The sequence below is a fragment of the Typopeltis vanoorti genome, chromosome 15 (assembly GCF_054136105.1).
Source record: "Typopeltis vanoorti isolate ZY-2024b chromosome 15, IOZ_Tvanoo_1.0, whole genome shotgun sequence".
In the NCBI taxonomy this organism is placed as follows: domain Eukaryota; kingdom Metazoa; phylum Arthropoda; class Arachnida; order Uropygi; family Thelyphonidae; genus Typopeltis; species Typopeltis vanoorti.
This window is the reverse complement of record NC_143563.1, coordinates 42,735,795-42,757,363: the sequence shown is the minus strand read 5'-3', so window position 1 is coordinate 42,757,363 and position 21,569 is coordinate 42,735,795. Positions and strand designations below refer to the sequence as shown.

Here is a 21,569-nt window from a genome sequence, read left to right as displayed (position 1 = left end):
TTCACTTGCCATGAGTTGAGCGCTTTTCATATCCAATGTATATTACAAACAGTTGTTACGCATGTTTTCTGGAATTGAAAATTTGAAAGTGGATGTTAGGAGAAAAATGCTAATTGTTTTTTTTCTTTTGCTTGTGCAGTATAGCATCTGTTGAGGTTGCAAAGTTTTTTAACGGTATATGAGTTGGCCTGTTTCAACCCATGGCGGGGTAACCATAGAACATGTATTTTATTGCAGCAATAAAACGCCTGTTACTGTTTTTGGTTCATCTTTTTCTGATTTGTGAACAGTGAGTGGTTAGTTTGTGTCTAGTGAGTTACTGAGTGAAGTGTGAATTGTAAATTTCTAGTGAAACAAATTTAAACAGAAAAATTACATACACTTACATTTTTAAAAGGTAAGTGTATGTAATTTAATATTATTTTACCTGTTTTATGATTTTTTTGCTTTTAAACTGAAATAATTTAATTTAGGATTAATTAGTTGATTTTTATTTTTTTATATATGAAATTGTGCTAAAAACTATATAATTCTGAATACCTTTTTCCCCCCCAAGAATTAAAGTTCATTAAAATCGATACAAAATGAAAATAATGTATTTATAGTTTACATCGACAAATAATTACATCAAAAAGGAAAAAAAAGCTAAAATACGTTTATTGATGTAATTATTTGAATAAATCAATAATTATAAAAATTTATTGATGTAATTATGTCTCCAAGCTTTGCCTCCCCCCCCCCCCCCCCAGAAAATTTTCTGCGGACACAGCCTATGCACACTGTCAAATTGACATGAATTTTGTAGCGTGGGTAGCATAACCCACATGACAGCACACCCAACCGAAATGAGTAGTACACGATACCACTGATACATATATATATATCATCAGCAGCAGCCATTGTCGATCCACTGCTGGATGAAGGCCTTTCCAAGATTACTCCTAAACTGTCTGTCCATAGCTCTCCTTTCCCACGTGACTCCTGCAAATCTGATGACATCATCAATCCAACGTGATTTAGGACGCCGTCATGGTAGTTTTTTCTCTTGTGGAATCCAATGCAGTACTTCTTGTGTATATCATTGATCTTGTCTTCGAGCAATATGCCCAGCCCATTGTCACTTCAGATGTTTCGCACTTCCTATGATGTCAGAGACTTTGGTTTGATTTCTTATCCATGTATTCCTTTTGTGATCCAATTCTGTGATACCAAGCTTACTTCTTTCCATACTAAATTGTGTTGTTCTCAATAATGCTTTTAATATATATATATATGTATGGCTCCCATCCACAAGAGGTTATTTGTAAACCTACAGACATTTGTAGTGTGGGTGAGTAAGGAACCCCCCCCCCCCCCAGTTTCATCAATTTGTATATATATACTAGGGGGCTCCGCCTACGGCACCCAAACTCTCGTGTTCCAGACTGGTTCTCCTTGAATTCTGATGACTCGACACTCAGGGTGGCCCCTGAGTTTCAAAATGTTTTAAATAACGCGACAAAAACGTTACAGCCTACATCCATTTCCAATTTGAGCTCATCATTTTACAGTATAGAGTAGATATACTTATTTATTTTTAAATAGTCTGGAAACACTGCTCTGGAGACCAAACATGGAACTTTTCAAGCTCTAATAAGTGAGATGGTGGTGGTAGCTAACACCAGGAAAGAAATTAATTTCCTGCCTAAAGATAATCACCAAATGTCTTCAGGAAGATTTGAATCTACAGCCTGATAGTTAGAGTGGATATGCTAATCACTCAGCCAACCAGGTTTGTAAAGTGTGGATTTCTCCAAACTTCTGTAAGACATATATCCAGAAATTGGCGATGCACAGCAGATTTGCAGTATATTGAGAGTAAAAGATTCCCTACTAAAATAATTAAGCTGACTGTTAATAATGTCCTCTTAAGTATTTATTTCTTACATAATTTGCTTTATTTTCAAGTTATTTATTTTTGAGAAGGTAAAGTGAGGACAATGGATCAATGGCCCACTGGCAAACTTTTATCTAATCTTTTTTTTATTTTTAATAGGTTGAATATATTCCTAGGTGCCATTTACATTCACAAATAGCCTGGGGTCAACTAAGGATGGAGGCTAACTGATCACTAGTCTTCAAAGGTTAAGGCTAAATGGTCTTGCCCATTTAGGTCTATTCCCTTTGGGAAATAAAAGGTGTTAGTGGATTTTATTTATTTTAAGAATATATTAGAGTTATTTCCATGCTGCTGAATAAATGCCAGTGGACAATAAAAGAAGATAAAGAACACAGGGCTGGTAATCTTTGCAGTACAACTGAGCAGGGGCGGCTTGTGCATAGGCACTGCAGAACCCCCAATTTTTCTCAATCTTTTGCTTGTAATATTTAATTTTATCATCAATAATCCTATACAATTCCATTATTTTGTATAAAAAATAATAAAAATCCATCGTAGAGGGGCGAAGGACACTAGCAGCACTGTGTTTACCACAGTGTCATATTGCTATGCGTGCAAGTATATGCACATCATAGTGAGTGCGAGCTATTAGCGTAATGCGACAGTGTCTGTCATGCAGTTCCACTGTTGTTTATATGCAGTTTGTGCCAGTAGTAGAGTGTTCGTAGTGCTTATCGTGTTTACTCCGTCTCTTTAAATATTTGGACATTACAATTAAATCCTTTAATTGTAATGTCCAAAAATTGTAAATCCATTCCTTTAATTACAATTAAAGGAATGGATTTTATTTTCAAGTAATTTTGAATTATACTAAACTGTATAATTTTATTGATAATAAACAATATTTTTTCATGAAACAAAACAAGAATATATTTTATTTTTAAGTAATTTTGAATTATATCAAGCTGTATAATTTTATCGATAATAAACAATATTTTTTCATTTAAAAAAAAAAAAATACATTTTTTTTTTACCATAATTTTGATATTTTATCCAAACACGTATACACTGTACTTACAATGTGCATATATATTTCGAAAGTTGCAGCACCCCCACGATTTCAAGCTACCAGCCACCACTGCAACTGAGAAAATGATATCAGGGCTGGAAGACTTTTTTTTTTTTTTTTATATGGAAGTTATGAGAAAATAGTTATATTTTCATGTAGATGGATAATATATGGTTTGAAAATTTATGAAGTTTCCAGAAAATTTAGCAACTGTTTCACTCAAGATACTTTGAGATTATCTTCATTATTTATTTATTTAATTATTTAAATAAAAAAAAAAAAAATAAAAAAAATCACCTTCATACAAAAACACCCTGCAAAATCTATTACACACTAGTGCCATATTGAAAGTTTATTTTTCACTTGGTCAGACTATAATAAATTTAGTTTAATCCTTTATCCAAGTGTGTGCAAACAAAGTTTGTGCCTGAAAGTATCTTCAGGACTGGGGTAAAGTGGTACAACACCAGGCGACTCCTTGCAAAGGTTAGTGGCCCTTCCCTTAATGCATAACATTATACATATCCGCAAGGAGATGGGTTTTGCATTATGGGAGATACTGAAATAGGAGTGTTGGTAGCTTGCTCCACCTTTGCAAGGAGTCGCCCGGTATTGTACCACTTTACCCCACTCCTGAAGATACTTTCAGGCGCAAACTTTATTTGCACACACTTGGATAAAGGATTAAACTAAATTTATTACTAGTGCCATATATAGGTAAGAGGTTTAGCAAGAAAGCAGGCATCTGTTGATATGTTTCTTGAGCAACTGGAGGTTGTAGTCTTTGAGGGAGGCTGTTCAAACATCTACTGAAACAAATCCTGAAACACCCCAACTCAACATCACCAGAGTACAAGATCGGTACTATCAACATAAGAAGCCTGAATGGCAAAGAAATGGAGTGCTGAGGAATTGGATAAATACTAGACATAATAGGGGTGACTAAAATAAAAAAGACAAAAACTGGTGAGATTTTTCTGAGCAATAAATACAAAATGTTATATTCAGACAATGAATCAGGAAAAAGAAGGTTTAGCTATAGTACTGAACACAAAATACGAGGTTAATCTTCTTGCATGGCAAGCAATATCAAATAGAGTGATGAGGGCAAATATCAGAATGGGAGAACTGGACAATGAGACTTATTTGTGACTATGGTCCCACAGAAGGTTCTACTAAGGTAGAAGTGGAGGAATTTTTTGAGGCTTTAGAGAAAGCAACTGACACCATGAAAAAGGAAAAGTTGGTCCTTGTTGGGGATCTAAATAGCAGAGTAGGAAATGATTGTCAGACATACAAAAAATATTTTGGGAAAATTTGGAGAAAAGAGCAAAACTCTTTTCTCCAAATAATAATAATGGCAAATACCTGTTGGATTTCTGCTCAGGACATGGGCTAGTTATTATTAACACAATGTTGCAACATAAAAATGACAAATTTACATGGAGAAAAGATGCAAGGAATAAGAAAAGTCTCACTGACTATGTTATTGTTGATAGTGATGTTTTCCCACTGGTGCAGGACACTACAATGTACAGAGGATTTGAAATTGGAAGTGATCACCATTTAGTCTTGAGCAAGATAAAATTGAATTTCATACTGAAAATAAGAACATGTAAGAAAGTTTTAAAGTAAATAATAGTTGAGCAGCTCTCAGATGTAAACTGTAGATTAAAATACACAAACATTATTCAAGAAAAAAAAAAAAGAAAGAGTTTGAGAACAGGAACCAAACCTTGGAGAGTCAGTGGCAAATCCTTGAGAAAACATTGATTGATTCAGCCAGAGAGGCATGTGGTGAGGTTGTCTGCAAAGATAGAAAAATCAGAACCCCATGGTGAACACAGAAAGTTAGAGGCAGTGAAGGAAAATTGTTGATAGGAAGTTAGTAATGATGTAAGTTCTTCATGTAGTACTATCATATCCTGTATACCCCTTGAGGGTACATCGCAGGAATTTCATGATGATAACGATGATGTTCAAACAGCAGAGAAAGATGGAATCAAAATGAAAAAGAAGAAAGAAAAGTTAGCGTGGTAGGTTTGAAGCAAAAAGAGGATGTTGATCAACAGTTGCTCATACTTTTTACATTCTTAGACGAAGGTGGGGAAATGATGGTAGCCAGTGAATAAAACTGATCCTCTAGAAGATTTTTATGGATATGAAAATACTTCTTGAAGATTCATAAGACAGAAATAAAAAAAATCAGTGATGGAATAATTAGTATGAATCTGTGAGAGAAATCGTCAATTAGCTAGATTGCTCCAAGAAGCATTTTTAGGAAATTTTTTTGGTGTACCAGATCAAATGTGTGAGTAATATGAGGCTGGATGGATTTGGGATTTATGTAGTGTTAAAGGTTGTACAGGTGATATGTCTTAAGCAGAAAAAGAACACTAAGTGTTTTGGGAGCTGAATAGGTTTTAGGTGTGATGTATTTGTGGTGAAAGCTAGGAAAGTATTACACTTTTTTCAAGAGGAGAAATCTAATTATGTTTGGAGATCTGGGTTTCAGACATTATATCCTAATTAGGATGACTTCACTGGTTAATGCTTACACATTATAGCCACTGCCTTATACATTACTTAATGAATTCATTAATATAACAAATATAAATCTCTCCTAATATAATCCTTTCTTTTAGTGGCGTTTCTAGATACACTTGTCACACGTCTTCCTCGGGCATCTTTCCTTCACTGTTTACCGGAAACTGACACATACCGGCCAATATATACACATAAACTCCTACCACCACCCAACACAAAAACTAGGTGTCATCAATACCCTAAAAAACAGGGCTCTGAAGATCTGCTCCAGTGAACAGGCACTGAAAAAAAGGCAATAAAAAACAAAGACAAACCAGACTACAGTAAAACTATAACCATTCCCTACATTAAAGGGACATCAGACAAAATAAACAGAGTACTACAAAAATACAACCTCAAAGCCACCTTTAAACCTCCTGCAAAATTAAAAAGCTTACTCAACTCGTCCAAAGACCCACTCCCTCTACTGGCTCACCCTGGAGTACACCGTATTTACTGCACCTGCAATATACCATACATAGGAGAAACAGGGCGCACAATTCTGATCAGATAAAAAGAACATAAACGACACATCAAATATAATAATTATGGTGAAGCTGGCCTTTCTGATCATACCCTGAACACCTTACATAGAATTGACTGGGAAAGCACTAGTTGTCTACATCACACCAAAACATGGTATGAATGCAAATTTAAGGAAGCTTGTGAGATCACTATCAACCACCCCAATCTAAACAACAATGATGGTCTAAAAATCCCATACATATGGAAGCCATATATTCGTCCCACGAATCCTTCCTCTCTAAGAACAACTATAAACAGGACTGTAGAAAATCCAGGATCCTAAATCTAAAATAACTTTAATACTAAAAAAATATGACATCACTGTTAAAGAAAAAATCTGTAAGAAAGAATGTTTATTCATGTTGTAATTTATAATTTTTTTTTTTTTTAAATCAAAAATAACAATTGTAATAATAGAAATAGGACATCACTGTTACTGGAAGGAAAACCATCTGTAAGCAAAGAATGTTTATTCATGTAATCATAAATTAAATCTAGCTTGATGTAAATTTTTTTTTTTTCCCCCACTAGAGGACATGTCAGTGAATAGCATGTGATCAAATCATTGTTTCTCTAGCTTGCGGTTTTGAAATGTAATGCAGCTTGTCTTGTATGTTTATTTATGTATGCTCCAGATGATGATCTTGATATGAAGATCGAAACGTCAGGATAATAAAAAGAGTTATTTTAACACGGTTGTAGAATCCATAATTTCAAAAATGTCTCCTAATATAAAGTTGGTTTATTCTATGTAAATAAATTATGGAATTCATTTAATGTTGGAAATAAATATTTATTAAGAGCTAAATTTTCGGTCTAGTTTCAAGACCATTTTCAATGTGAACAGTTAAAGAGACAAAATACAACAGAATAACAAATATTTACTTCCACATAAGTAAATTTCATAATTTATTCATCTTCCATTTACATTTCTATATTTTGAAATATAATTTGATTCAGGAAATGAAATATTAAAACAATTATTAAATATTCTAATGATAAACTTTTCAACATGACAAGCACACTATATTCACAGTAAACTGGATACCCAGGATTGACAATAATGTCATGATATCAACCTTCCAGAAAAAGATTTATTTTTTCTTTTATATAAAAGTACAATCTTAATCATAATTTTTTCAGAGATTATATTTTAATCGATAATAAGATAAAATTAATGGATCCCTCTGAAAATCCTTGCTGCAATTATTACTTCAAGAGATAACTGCAGCATGCCATATATTATGTAGTGTGCTTAATATATAGTATGAGAGAACTCATATATTAAGTGACATTTACTTGTTAGATTAGGTAAGTTGATGTAATAAATAAAAATTTTAAGGTATTTAGTATGTATTGCACATGTATAAGGATTTTTAAATTCTGCAGATTTAAAAATAATTTTTTTGAAAGAAGAATTAAAGCTAACTTCTACATATGGCAATACTAGAAAATTTATTCTAAACAAACGAAAAAGCAATATAATAAAAATAACATTTTAATATATAACAATATCTGGCTTCATCTATAGTATATGAAACATCTTTTTGGTAACACATATATTTTCAAAATTTTTTTATTTACTACCTGCCAAAAGTAACAGATTATTATAAATTCTGAATATGTATATAATACATGTATACATAAGGGTGTGTGAATTTCATTTCAGTTACCACAACCTGATAATTTATTCCCAACTTTCCCATTCCTCTTCTCCCTAGAAAGGTAACAATAAGAAAAAAGTAAGTTTTATTTTGAATAAAAAACTCTATGAAAATATACCAAAACTATGAAAATAGGCAAGAACATAGAAAACTTTAGGTGTATTCTAAGTGGAAAGCCTATAGAATAAGTAAAATATTTCAGCTATTTAGGCACAGTTTTTAATGAAGATGCCAATTTAAATCTGGAAACAGACAACAGAATAAGCAAAGCTGGTATGGTGGAGAGTAAGTTGAATAAATTTATATGGAATAAAAGAGAAAGTAGCCAAAACATCAAACTAGTAGTATTCAAGACAATATTCAAACCAGTTTTAAGTTATGGATCTGAGAATTGGGTTAGAAATAAACTTGATCAAAGATTAGAGACCACTGATATGGGAGTTCTTAGAAAAATTAGGGGCTGAATAGATAACATCAATAGCAGAATCATATTAAAAATGAAGACATCAGGACTTGACAATATTTGCATTCAAGAATGTGTGAGTAGGGCTAATTGTATGGTGGTATGGTCATTTAAATAGAATTGGAGAGTAATGGTAAGCAAAACAGCCAAGATGGTAGGAAAAAGACCCAGAGGAAGACCAAGGCTTAGGTGGATTGATTCAGTCAGAAGTACCTTAGAAGAAGAAGAATGGAATGTTAGATACGACAATACTGGAGTGCTGACAAGTAACAGACTAATTTGAAGGAAAATTGTTAATAGGAGATTATTAATAATGTAACACTGTCATAGTAGCCTGAACTCTCTTTGAGGGCACATTATCAAGAAATCAATGATGATGAAAATAATCAAAGGTTTACTAAACATGAATGTTCTTCACTAAAAAAATAAATAAAACTATGTATGCAAACTATAGTGATCATATCAGATTATCCATACGTCTGTGTTAGCAACCCAAACTGAATGAAGGTGTTCAAAGAGTTCTTTCTTTGAAGACATGAAATAGCTATTTTGTAAATGTAGGTAACACAAGTAAAAAGATCTGTTAATCATCAAATCCATACTTCAATTTTTTATTAGTTAAGAGAGTAACAGATAGTGCAGAAGTCCACCTTTATTGGGCTTCTCCATTACTTTAGAAAGAATTAAAGTGAGAAAAGTTTCTAACAAATGCATTAACACATTAAATATTTTTGAACTAAACTGCTCAATACATATTTAGTGAAACCAAGACTACAAATTAAACAGGTAAGAAAATTTAACAATTGACAAACCATTCAAAGAAGGTGATGCATGTTTGAGATAACAACAGAAAGCCCGTGTTAAGGTGAAATGTTACAAGATAATGTCCAATACTTTTCTCATAGTGCACCTCATCAATAAGTATCTACCTGCACAACGAACAAATGAAGACGGGCTGCCAATTTCGGATATAGCTGACCAAATTGTATTCTGTATCGGCTTAAACCAAAAGATAATGACAGTACAGAAAAAAAAAAAAGCCATGCCAAATCTTGGTAAGCAAAGCCCTTGCCATTTTCATCATGCAACCAGGGCAAACAGTGAAAAGTCAGCTATTGGAATAAACTTAAGCCAACAATCAGCAAAATTCTGTAAGAACAACATAAGCATTGACAAAAAAGAAGTGGAACTGGCAGATGGATTAGAGAAGTATCATATCTGACATCATTGGTGTTAGTGAAACAAGACAAAAACAGGTGAGATACTTCTGAATTATCAACTACAAGATGTTATATCCAGAATAACAATAAACATTAGGGAAAGGAAGGAGTAGCCATAGAATTCAACACTAAACACAAAAATAAGTTGCTTGAATGGTAGGCAGAGGAATGGGGCAAAAATATTGAAACAGAGGGATGGGCAAAATTCAAAATCGGAACCAGATAATGACTTATTTGTGCCTATGGTTCCACAGAAGATTCTAGTAAGAAAGAAGTGGAAAAATATTTCATGTTATTAGAGAAGGCAGCTGAAAGAAAAGGTTTTGTTGGAGATATAAATGGCAAAGTTGGAAGGAAATGAAACAGAAAATTTGAGGAAAAGAGCAAGCTAATAATAATATGTACCTGCTAATCATTACTAATACCATATATTCAATGTAAAAATGTGCATAAATTTACACGAAGAGAAGAGATGATGAATAAGAAAGGTTCATCGAGTATGTTATTGTTGATAGAAATATCTTCATGCTAGTTATACAAGTATGCAGAGGATTTAAAATCGAAAGCAATCACTATTTAGTTTTCAGCAGGATAAAATTGAATGCCATACTGAAAAGAAAAGTGTTTAAGAAAATTTTAAAACAAATCAAAGTTCAGCAGCTTTTAGAATGATATTCAATTTTATTTTGGTGGCAAATTCTGAAGAAAACATTGCTTCAGCAAGAGAGGTAGCTACTGTAGTTGTCTGCAAGTTAAAGCAGCATCAAAAGTTTCTAGCAAGTAAATCACATATGTGCTCTGAAAGAATATAGAAAAAAAATTATGTAAGCGAGTAAAAGAACTAAACAAAAATCATGGGAAGACTTTGGTAAGAAGATAAATAACAGGACGGTAGCAAAATGTTCTGATATTTAAGAATGTCAGAAATGGATATCACACAGTATTGTAAAAGGAATAATAAAAGTGACATGAAAACTGAAGATAAAGGTATTCTGGATGTCTAGAGTAAAATAAGAAATGATAGATTGGCTGATTTATTGGCGCAGGAACAGCAAAGGTCATACTACGGTGTAGCAAAGGTTACAGCAGTACATAAATAGACAAAGAGAAATTAGTAAACAATATGCATGCAGACAAATTAAGTTTAACAATGGAGTATTTGCATATAAATAAAATTACTGCAAAGGTTGCAGCAATGCACAAGGTCAAAGGCTACAACATTACATAAATAGTCAAAAATAAACTAGTAAATAATATGCAAGTACAAAAATTAAGTTAAGCAATGCAGTATCTACATATAAACAAAATTACAGTCAAATGTGTTTGTACAAATTAATTTTTTGTAGAAGGTTAAAAATGTCATACAAGCTGCCTAAGTTTGATAACATCTGCTAGAATATAAGTAAAAATTTCATTCCTCTTTCGAGTAAAGTGCTGGGACTCCACCACAATATGACAAACAGTAAGACGTGTATTGCATTTTTCACCCATGGGAAAATCATCAGCCCTCAGTAAATAAGAATGTGTAAGATGACTGCACCTATGCAGAGCCTAGCAAGAACAACTGCCTCTCTTCTCTTTCTACATTGACTAGAATGCCAATACAGTCATCCCTCGACTTATGTCCGGGTTCCGTTCCATCCAGCAGGACGTAAGTCGATACATTAAATCAACAGAGTTTATAGGGGTTAGGGACTTAACCATAATAAGTATACTGTCATTTTAATTTTTAAACCTTATAAAACTGTACTAGCATTACTGCCACAATAAAATAGGAGAATAATCACCCAAATTTTCCTTCACAATCACATCTTCATTACCTTCCCTATGTGTCTGGTGTAATCTTTCTTTCTTTTTTTTTAAATTCTTTTTTTAAAATGTCCAATGTGCTTTGTTATTCCTCTTCTTCTTTTCATCAAAAATTTGTTTATAGCAAGCAAACACATCATATACCTTCGTTTTAACTAATAAGTAGCGTTCAACATTGGGGGTCCATGTCTTCAGCCATTTTGAGAACATTTCTGCAAGACCCTTCACTGTAAATTGTTTAACTACATCTTGTTTATCTTTTCCCTCTTCCTTTTCTCGTTCTCCCTCTTCTGCAACACGTTGTTCCTCCGGTTCAACCAATTCTTCGTTGGTCAACTCTTCGGGGGAGGCCCTTTCTATGAGTTGAACTATGTTGTCATCATTCACTTCGAGATTCAGATTGTTTGCTAGGTCCACTATTTCGTCACTCAATTTACAAAGATCTTCATTTTTTTCAAAACTTCCAAAATCATGCATAAACCTTTTTTAATATATTTTTCCATATGCTACTCATACATTAAGAGGTCACTTAAGCCTCCCAAAAATTTTTGGGAGCCTTAAGTGACCCAGCAATATTTTTAATAGCTTCCAGCAAGCCTCCCAGCAATATTTTAAATAGCATAATAAATGTTGGATGCTTTCCAGAATTGCACGAGTCTGATCATTACCTTGTGGCAGAAATGGCTTGTGAAAAAGTTCTCCGTGGATAATAAGCCTTAAACACTGCAAGAACTCCCTGATCCATCAGTTTGGATCAATGAAGTAGTGTTTGGAGGGAGAAACATGACCTTGATCTTGGGATAAGATCACCAATGTAAGGTCGATGACCTGGAGCATGACCCAGAATTAATAAACTTTTAAATTCTACATTTTCTTTCATCCAACAGCTGTCCATTTCACTCCCATAACCAAAAATCCTCAACTTGTCATTCTGCAATTTTCTGGAGAAGAAAATGACGTTTTAGCTTTTTTTAGCTTCGTCCAAGAGCTGAGAAAGGTTGGAAGGTGGTCAGACTTCCAACTACTTATTCTGCTCAGGAGAAAACTGGTCGGTAAGGCCAAAAGCTTCTTTTTCATCCCCAATATTTACGGATACTTTAGAATACTCGAAGTTTAAGGAAACCTTGATTTCCCAGTTCTCCAGAGTAAGAAGTCTGGGCCCTAATCTCTGGAAATTGCAGAGATGTGCTCAAGAGAAAAAGGAGAATGTGACAGAGTATTATAATAAGTTACTGACAATTGCCAACAGTCTAAGTGTTCCAATACAGGATAAACCTCACCTCGACTAGGCAGTGTTTCATCAATTTAGGTTAGGCATCAAAGAAGAACTGAAAGAGACCACCTATAAAAAGAAAATCACAAATCTTGAGGAATGTTTCATCACTGTGAAGGAAAAGGAAGAGAGGCTTGGAGACATTTGTCCTGCTTCTACTAGCAGACACATTAATGTTATCAAAGAGGCTAATGAATCCTCTTGCGAAAGCAAGAGTGAAAAGGGCTCAAGCACATGTAAGGGCAAGTCTAATAAGGATCAAAGTGAAAGAGAGGGAGAAAGAGAAAAATCAGTCAGCATTAATCAAGTGACTGACAATACAATGAACATCCCGAAAGAAGTAGGACCAACAAACATGGAGGAATTACGTACCATAATAAGACAGGAGGTAGAAAGGCTACAACAGCCTATGATGGACCGACTTGATACTGTTATACAGCAGTTGGTGGCAATGACAGCAAAGAGTGAAAGCAACTCTACCTCAAACAGAGAGGAATAATGAGGTAAAAGACAGAAGGGAGCCTCCCAAATGCTTTGTTTGCAATAAATATGGGCACATAGCTTGCAACTGTTTTAGAAAAAAGACCCTCCAATGGAAATGTTAGATATGAGTCAAATCTTGTACACACTCCTCATATTATGCAAATAAACCATGGAGGAGAGAGGCACAAGAATCGTGAACTCCAAAGGAAGTCTACTATGATCATAAAAGGAAAGGTACGAGGATCACCTTGTGACATATTACTTGATACTGGGTCCCAGGCCTCTGTCATAACTGGAGATTATTTTCAAGGAATAAAATCCCATATATGGAGAGGCATTTATAAACTAAAGAAACTGATCAAATTATCAGGGATTTTGACATCCGAGATTTATGCGACCAAGAAAGTTAGAGTTAAAATATACTTAACAGAGTTTAATTTGTGTGTTTGGCAAGAGTTACTGGTCCTCCCTAGGACATCTTGCCCGAGATGGTAGATTATTTTAGGAACTAACTTTCTTGAGAAGTACAAGTTCTCTTGCGACTTCTCTAGAAATGAGATGAGAAATCACGTGAAGAGAGAATGCAAAATGAAAATAAAGTCGGGCCGACCAAACTGACTGAAAGAGGCAATGAAGAATATCGAAATAACCAGACTAATTCTTCAATAGCTTCAACATCCGAAAGGAACAGTCAATCTGAGCCCTACCACATATCAAGCGTAAAATTAGTAAATGATCAAGGCGAAATGGAAGAAATATTAGGGGAGGGTAATAGAAGTAAACATCATTGATACAACAGTTACATTGTAAAAATTTTCCTATTGCTTTGGCTTTATAGACTTGTGTGGTTTTCAGGAGGTTGAGGACTTACCTTTGTCAGGTTAATATTTATCAATTGTTTTTGGGAAGTATGGACGGCCAGTGTCCATTTCTTCCTCTGATAAAATATTCAATACATCTGGATGTGTCAGGTTCAGTTGGCAAGTTTAATTTACTTTCAGTGGATACCAAAGTATCCATTTTTTCTGTCGGGTTCTCTGGTAGTTTATCTTTAAGTGATATCTTTGCCATAATTTTTTTTGACATGCGGGTTCTCATCGAATGGAACCAGTTGTGGAGTTGTCTCTGGAGTAAGACCGTAGGTCATGTGATCGATGTGCTCAACAGAGAAGCACTCACGATCGTAACGTTCAGCTATGGTGAAATTATCAGATGGTGGAATAGACATACGAGTTTGAGTCGCTTGACATTTTCTTAACTGTTGCCTTCTCAGCATATGAGGGAGGATCTCTGAGTGGTGGTGGTGATGTCTAACTTTCTTTTTGCATCCTGATATGATATGTTTTGTTCTATTTTAATTTTTTGTATTTCTTTTTCATCTTTCCACTTCTGACGTGCATGAGAGTAAGCTGGATGATCTCCCTGACAGGTGACACATTTAGATTTTTTTTATTTTATTTTATTTTTTTTTTATTTTTTGCAGAGTAAGATTTGTTATCACGCTCTTTACTACTACATCAGGCATGGGTGGTAGAGCCACAACAGGCAGTTTGGACAAGCTCATATTTCTGAAATTTAAAGCATCTTAGTGGATTAAGGATCTTTGCTCTAACAGGACAGTTGAGATACCCAGCATTTACAGATGTTGGAAGCTTAGGTGTATCAAAAGAAAGAATGATGTTCCTGGTTGGAACAAGGTGACCATCCCTATGTATCAGGATGCATCTCACACCTGTCACTCCTTGATCTTTTAGCTCTGAACGTATCTCCTCATCAGGAACATCAAGGAGATCTCATTCTGATATCACTCCTTTACAAGAATTGAATGTTTTATGAGGTGTTACTATGTTGTTTCCAGCAGTTTTTTGGAATGTTGCTGACATGATATTTCTATAAGGATATCACCAGAATGTAATTTCTTAACAGTTTTGGTTAACAGTTCCTGCCAGTCCTTCTAAACCCTTTGCTGTACTTGGTTGTATAGCATTTGGCAACAGAAGTAAAAAATGCTGTACTTGGTTGTACAGCATTTGGATCAGTACTTGGTTAAGCCCCTAAATTGTTTGAGGATGAAGAATTCATGGAGTTTTTGGTTCAGCACCAGAACTCCTTATCCACCATGGAGTCATACATGGATGTCCACTGACCAGCAAGCAATGACTGCGCTTGGGAATGGGATGTCAGGGCAACCCCGGATGATATACCAGCACAATAGTAAGCCTTGGATGCCAACCTCAAACCATGGAGTGAGAGACTTACTACAACCATTGAACTATGTAGGCAAGCCTACTAGCTGACTGATCCTGGCCAGGCCATCCAGTACTGCCTGTCTTGCTGAAACAGAGGCCAAATTAGTAGTGCAATCCCCCACTTTCCAGATGACTACAGGTCACACCGCATTGCAACACAGCAGCAGGGCGTTGGATTTTAGTGATGGTGTGGTCTGGAATAAAGGATAGTAAAAAAAAAGACTCAGAAGTAGAGCAGAGAATATGGGAAGAAAAGTAATGAAAAAGAGGAAGAATGAAAAGGGCCAGTACTATCATTGGGAGGACTCCTCCACCATAAACATGTGCCCTATGGGGAGGGAGCAGAAAGAAAGAAAGAAAGAAAGAAAGAAAGAGAGAGAGAGAGAGAGAGAGAGACAGAATGGTGGTAGAAAATATTCCAAGGAAATGCTATTAGGAATACATATCAAAAACCTGTAATCTGGAAAAGCAGCTGGACATGCTCAAATATGAAGGTACAAAAATTTTACAGTGGCTGCGCTGCATAATTTAGAAGGCATGGTCAGAAAGTTGAATTCTCGATAGTGGGATGTACAGCTGTTATGGTACTCATCTATAAAAAAGAGAAGCAACACTAAATGTGAGAATTACAGAGAAAATTTTCCTACTGAGACTTACAGATACATCTATGCAAGCATATTTGAGAAGGGGCTAAGAAAAACTGTGGAAGACAAATTTGAAGAACAAGCTGAGTTCAGGTCAAAGGGGTGGTGAGGATCTAATTTTCACTTTAAGACAGCTGAAAATCAATGAAATATAAAATGATTTGTATTTAAATTTTGTAGATCTGGAAAAAGCATATGACAAGTTATTCAAAATCTTATAATTATATGGGGTAAATGGGACATTATATTGAGCAAAACTCAATCTATATAAATGTAAATTAGCAATTAATATTGAAGGAGATTCAGGAAGATGGGTGAGATATAAAATGAAGTTTAAGACAAGGGTGTATACTATCTCCATTGTTATTCATCATCTATATGGATTTCAGTGTGAAGGAAAGTGGAATTAAACCTGTTATCAAGCTTGGAGATGTTAATATAAGAATAAAAGCATTTCTATGTTATAGTGGTTAATCTCAGCGATTTACTTTATGCAGATCTTATATGCCTAAATAAATCCAGTACAAATCTGCAGGTTTACTTAAAAGTAAAAAAAACTAAAAATTTGGCATGAAAATCAAATATAAAGACAAAAATTATGAAAACAGAGATAACTAATGAAAATATTTACTGCATTCAAAAATAGTTCAGTGTTTTGCCATTGGATCCTGCCTGTGATTAACATTTTCAATTTCATGTTGTGCAAGGCCAGATTTGTGAGGTTTGATGAAACGGATGTGGTCTTGATGTTCAGAGATACATTTATTTATAGATCTTCCTGTTTGTCCATAGTAAGATAAGTTACAAGAACATGGTATTTCATATATGCCAGGTAGTATCATTGGTGTAAGTTTGTCTTTTGGAGAAGGTAACAAGTTTGGTAAATAACTTAAGTCCAAAGTGCCTCTTTATAAGGCTTTGATAAGACCACACCTGGATTATTGAATGAAAATTTGGTTTCTTAGGTTCCAAGTGGATAAAGAAGCTGTGGAAATGGCAAAGAAGAGTTACAAAGATTATATCTGGATTATGGGATTTAGATTATGAGGACAGATTGCAAGTATGTGGATTGCAGACGCTGGTTAACAGGAGAAAGAGGGGTGATATGATAGAGGTCTTTAAACTTTTGAATGGGTGTTATAGGGTATCAACTGATGAAATTTTTTTTTCGTTATATGGAAGGTGGGGAGAGAACATGGGGGCATCCATAGAAGTTAAATTTATTTGGAGTCAAGAAATGGGTAAGAGCTAGGGGTTTTCTCCCAGAGAGTGAGTGAAATAATTTGCCCTCAGGGGTAGTGAGTGCATCTAGTGTGAATAAATTTAAGGGAAGGTATGATAGCTGGTTTGGGTGATTTATAGCCTCCCTTGACTCCCTGGAGGTCTCAGATAATAATAATAACAACAACACGAGAGCAGGTGTAAGAACAATTTTGAAGAATTGCTACATTATCCAAATTTGACGGACTATGCTTATTGTGCGAAGAAATATTATTCACCATTAATCACCAATGTTAATTTTTATTTATACCTTCAACCAAATTTGCATTGTTAATTCTTTTTATCATTGTATACTATATTCCACCTTTTAAATCATAATACTGAAGAGTTTTATCAACATACTGAGTGCAATTTTATCTTACTATGGACAAACAGGAAGATCTATAAAAGAACATCATGACAACATCCATCTCATCAAACCTAACAAATCTGGCCTTGCACAACATGGAATTGAAAGTGTTAATCACAGGATTCAATGGCAAAATACTAAACTATTACATAGATCCATATATAAACATGAACGTTTATATAAAGTGCTGAAGCCTTATGTCATAGATCCAATCTTAATCAGAACGACTGTCTCACTATTCCAAAAGTTTGGAAAATTGTTATCCTCATGATAACAATTTCCCAAAATAAATTATCTGTTATATTTAATTTTTTTTTTTTTTTTAATATCCCAATCATTTCAATCCATAAATATGTGACTGTATACGGAGAGGGATTTCAATTTAATAATGAGCACTAATGTTTTTCTGAATTTAGTTCCTATTGTTGTTTGATAGGTATCATAAGGCATCATCAGATGCCCTATGATACGTAAGATGAAAATTGTTATTTTATTTAAGTATAAAGAGCTAATAAGCTTCATTTCGGCAAAGAAATGAATTGTTATTTTATACTTATGAATACTCCACAGGTTTTACTATATAAGAAAAACTAACACATATTGTTCTTTAGGCAGAATAGAATATTAATTTTATCACATGGCATGAAATAACTGCTCTGTTTACTGAATGCTGAAGTGGCTTGATAAAGTTCCAAGCAGGGATCCTGGATTATGCAAAAAAAAAAAAAATAAATAAATAAAATAAATAAAAAAATAAATAAATAAAATAAAAAAATCCTTAGCTCACAGTAGTAAAAATCCATAGTAATAAGGTACTACAGATTTATTCACCTTCTATAAAAGCTATTTGTTCTCATGCCAGGCATACCTGGTAGAACTGATGTTTTAAAATTATTCACCTGCTGCCTCTAGAAGCCTCCTAAAAAGGTTAAGGATAGTATACCTATTAGCTGGTTTGCAGAAATAACCATATTAAAGCTGCACTATTCACAAATGAAAATCTGGGTCTTTGCAATGTCTGACAAATTAAAAAAATATTGCTTGATGGAAAAAATGAAGAAAACAATACAGGACTTTACTGTTCAAGTCTTCAACAAGCAAAAAGTGGTGTTTCTCAAACCTTATCCATCATCTAATGCCATAGAAATTTGGTCTATCCTGTGAGGGGAGAGGATGGATGCTGTATCTCAAAATCTGTGGGCACATTCAAGTGGACATCATTAAATCACTATATGGGAGGAACTTACAGTAGTGAACTAACATAGGCAAATATTCCTAAGTCATCCCAATATCTCCATACAATGATCCCGAATATTAGTTCTTCCATCACTATTTTAAACTTCTTCTAAAGTGAATGCATGATTTGCATTGCCAAGTTAGGCACTGCAAAATCATGAATTCTATCTTGGATCTTAAAAAGAATTCTTCCACCTCCTTCAGCAACTCCCAAATCCAGCTGTGTTATGCTATATTGAGTACAAAATTTGAATGTATTCTTTTTGTCAAAGTATTTTGTTCTGCCTGTTTTCTGTAGCACTATGATTTAAGTTATGATACCAAATTCCTGATACATACCCTCAAAGTGGGTATAGAGAATATATTGATAGTACTACAATTATTAAACAGTTAAAAAATATTAAAATATTTTGGCCCCAACATATAACAAATTATTACTTATATAAGCTGACTGCGCAAGAAAGCATCACTGATGAAATAAAAAAAAAAAGAGATAGAAATGGATACGTATTGAGAATGGACAGCAGAGAGATTCCTAAATTGACTTTGACATGGATCCGAGAAGGAAAACAAAAAAGGGGAAGGCCTAAATTGACTTGGCAGAGAATAACTGAAAATTAAAAAGGACTGGCTGGCTGGAAGAGCTAGAGAGAAACCAAACTGGTGGCTCAGGAGAGAGCGGTATCTGGAAGAAATGGATCTCAGCCTTATGTGCCATGAGGCACGAAGAGGATAAGTAAGTAGTAAGTACTACAATTATAAATTTACATTATTACTAACTTCCTAGTGACAATTTTCCTCAAAATGAGTGTTATTTGTCAGCACTTCATAGTGTTAACACTTACATTTCAGCCTTTTAAGGCAGTTCTAATTGCATCAAACCACCTGGATCTCAATCTTCCTCTGGTGTCTTTTCTTGCTGTCAATTATAAACTACTTGATCAGACTAGAGAACACAGACATGAGAGTTATTACAAAATTTAGGGGAGCGAACAGATCATCGATTGCAGAATCATATTAAAAATGAAGATATTAGAAGGATTCTGCAATCGATGATCTGTTCATTCCCCTAAATTTTGTAATAACCCTCATGTCTGTGTTCTCTAGTCTGATCAAGTAGTTTATATCTAACCCAGGTCTCAGATAAGTTAAAATTGGTTTGAGCACGGTCTTGTGTAGAGCCAGTTTACTGTTTTGACTAATTTCTCTCTTATTCCATATAAATGTATTCAATTGACTTCTTACCATACCAGCTGTGTTAAATCTAATGTCGATTTAGGCACTTAACTGACATCAGAATTTCACTAAAGTGCCCAATAAAAATACATACTTTTCATAGTATGTATTTTTATTACTGGATTTCAATGACATATCTGCTAAGTAATTATACAATTTAGTTAAGGAATTCTGCAGAACTGTACTGTATTTATATAAAATTATATCCTATATAATCAAAAATTAAGAACAACACAATTTAGTATGGAAAGAATTATGCTTGGTATTGCAAAATTGGATCACAAAAGGAATACATGGATAAAAAATCAAACCAAAGTCTCTGACATCGTAGAAGAATGAAACATCTGAAGTGGCAATAGGCTGGTCATGTTACTCGAACACAAGAAGTACTGGATTGGATTCCACGAGAGGAAAAACTGCCATGACGCTGACCTAAATCACGGTGGATTGACGATATCATCAAATTTGCAGGAGTGACATGGGAAAGGAGAGCCATCGAAAGACAGTTTTGGATTAATCTTGGAAAGGCCTTCATCCAGCAGTGGATCGACAATGGCTGATGATGATATCGTATATAACATCATATAAATTATTATAATAATTTGAATAAAGTTCTGTCTTTTCTGGGAGATGGATAAGCTAAAGTAGAACAAACAAAAGTCCATAATATTCACCTTACTCTAAAATTAGTTAAAAGGGAGGTATAGAATGTTTGCCTACTACTCTTTAAAAATAAGCATTATTGAAATTATTGAGATGAAAGCAGTATGACTTAAGATCTCAGTACCTCATTTGCTTCTGTAGGATCCTTGATTATAGATTTTGTTGCTGCTTCCATTTTTACAAGGTCTGATTCACTTACTTCAAAGTCAAAATCCTTTTCCCAGTCATCTCCAATGCTACCATCTAAAAAACCAAAAATTATTCAGACTTAAAATATATTTTTTTAGTATATATTTATATTAATAAAAGTGAGTGCAGTTGTATTTTTTTAATTTGAAAATTCAACAAGTTCTGTTTACTGTTCTTTTCAGTATTTAGCAATGCAGTTTCTAACACTATCGATATCAGAAACATCATGAATTTCTGCATTTTTCTAATTTTGTTCAATGTGCAGATATTAAAAGCATATATTATTGAATTTATTAATCTTTTAACATTTGTTTTTCATCTTTTATTTAAGAAAGCATCCTCATACTAAAAGTTTTCTTTAAAGAATGAATTAATTTAACTATATGCATTAAGTGTGCTGTTAAAATGTATAAAAGCCCAATATAAATTATTTGGAATCAATTGCGATATAAACTATGGTTAAAAAAAAAAGCAGTAAATTGATGTAATACATAATTCTGTTGAATAGTCCCCCCCCCACACAAAAAGCATTTTTAAACCTCTAGCAGTTTAAGAATATCAACAGCTTACTCTGCTTCCCGATCCCTCCTCTCTCTCTCACACACACACACACACACACACACAGTATATATGCACTGGTGTCCAAAAGATGAATACTATTTCTGAAGATTACAACTGCAAATTCAGATGAATCAGCTTGTGGCAATTTGTATAACTGACAATTATGAGTAGAAAGCAGGGTACACATCCA

General features: G+C 34.1%; 1 protein-coding gene across 1 annotated transcript in view; it reads right to left on the bottom strand.

The window, feature by feature from the left end:
- Positions 1-7,495: 7,495 nt before the first annotated feature.
- The window catches only part of LOC150098704 (BSD domain-containing protein 1-like), a 103,744-nt gene continuing 89,670 nt past the window's right edge, over positions 7,496-21,569 (bottom strand). The window contains exons 8-9 of the mRNA XM_090405154.1: positions 20,754-20,872; positions 7,496-7,776 (exon numbers count right to left, since the gene is read on the bottom strand). Of these exons, the coding sequence (XP_090261280.1) occupies positions 7,747-7,776; positions 20,754-20,872 (149 nt within the window). The 3' untranslated portion in view covers positions 7,496-7,746. The remainder of the gene's footprint in view (positions 7,777-20,753; positions 20,873-21,569) is intronic.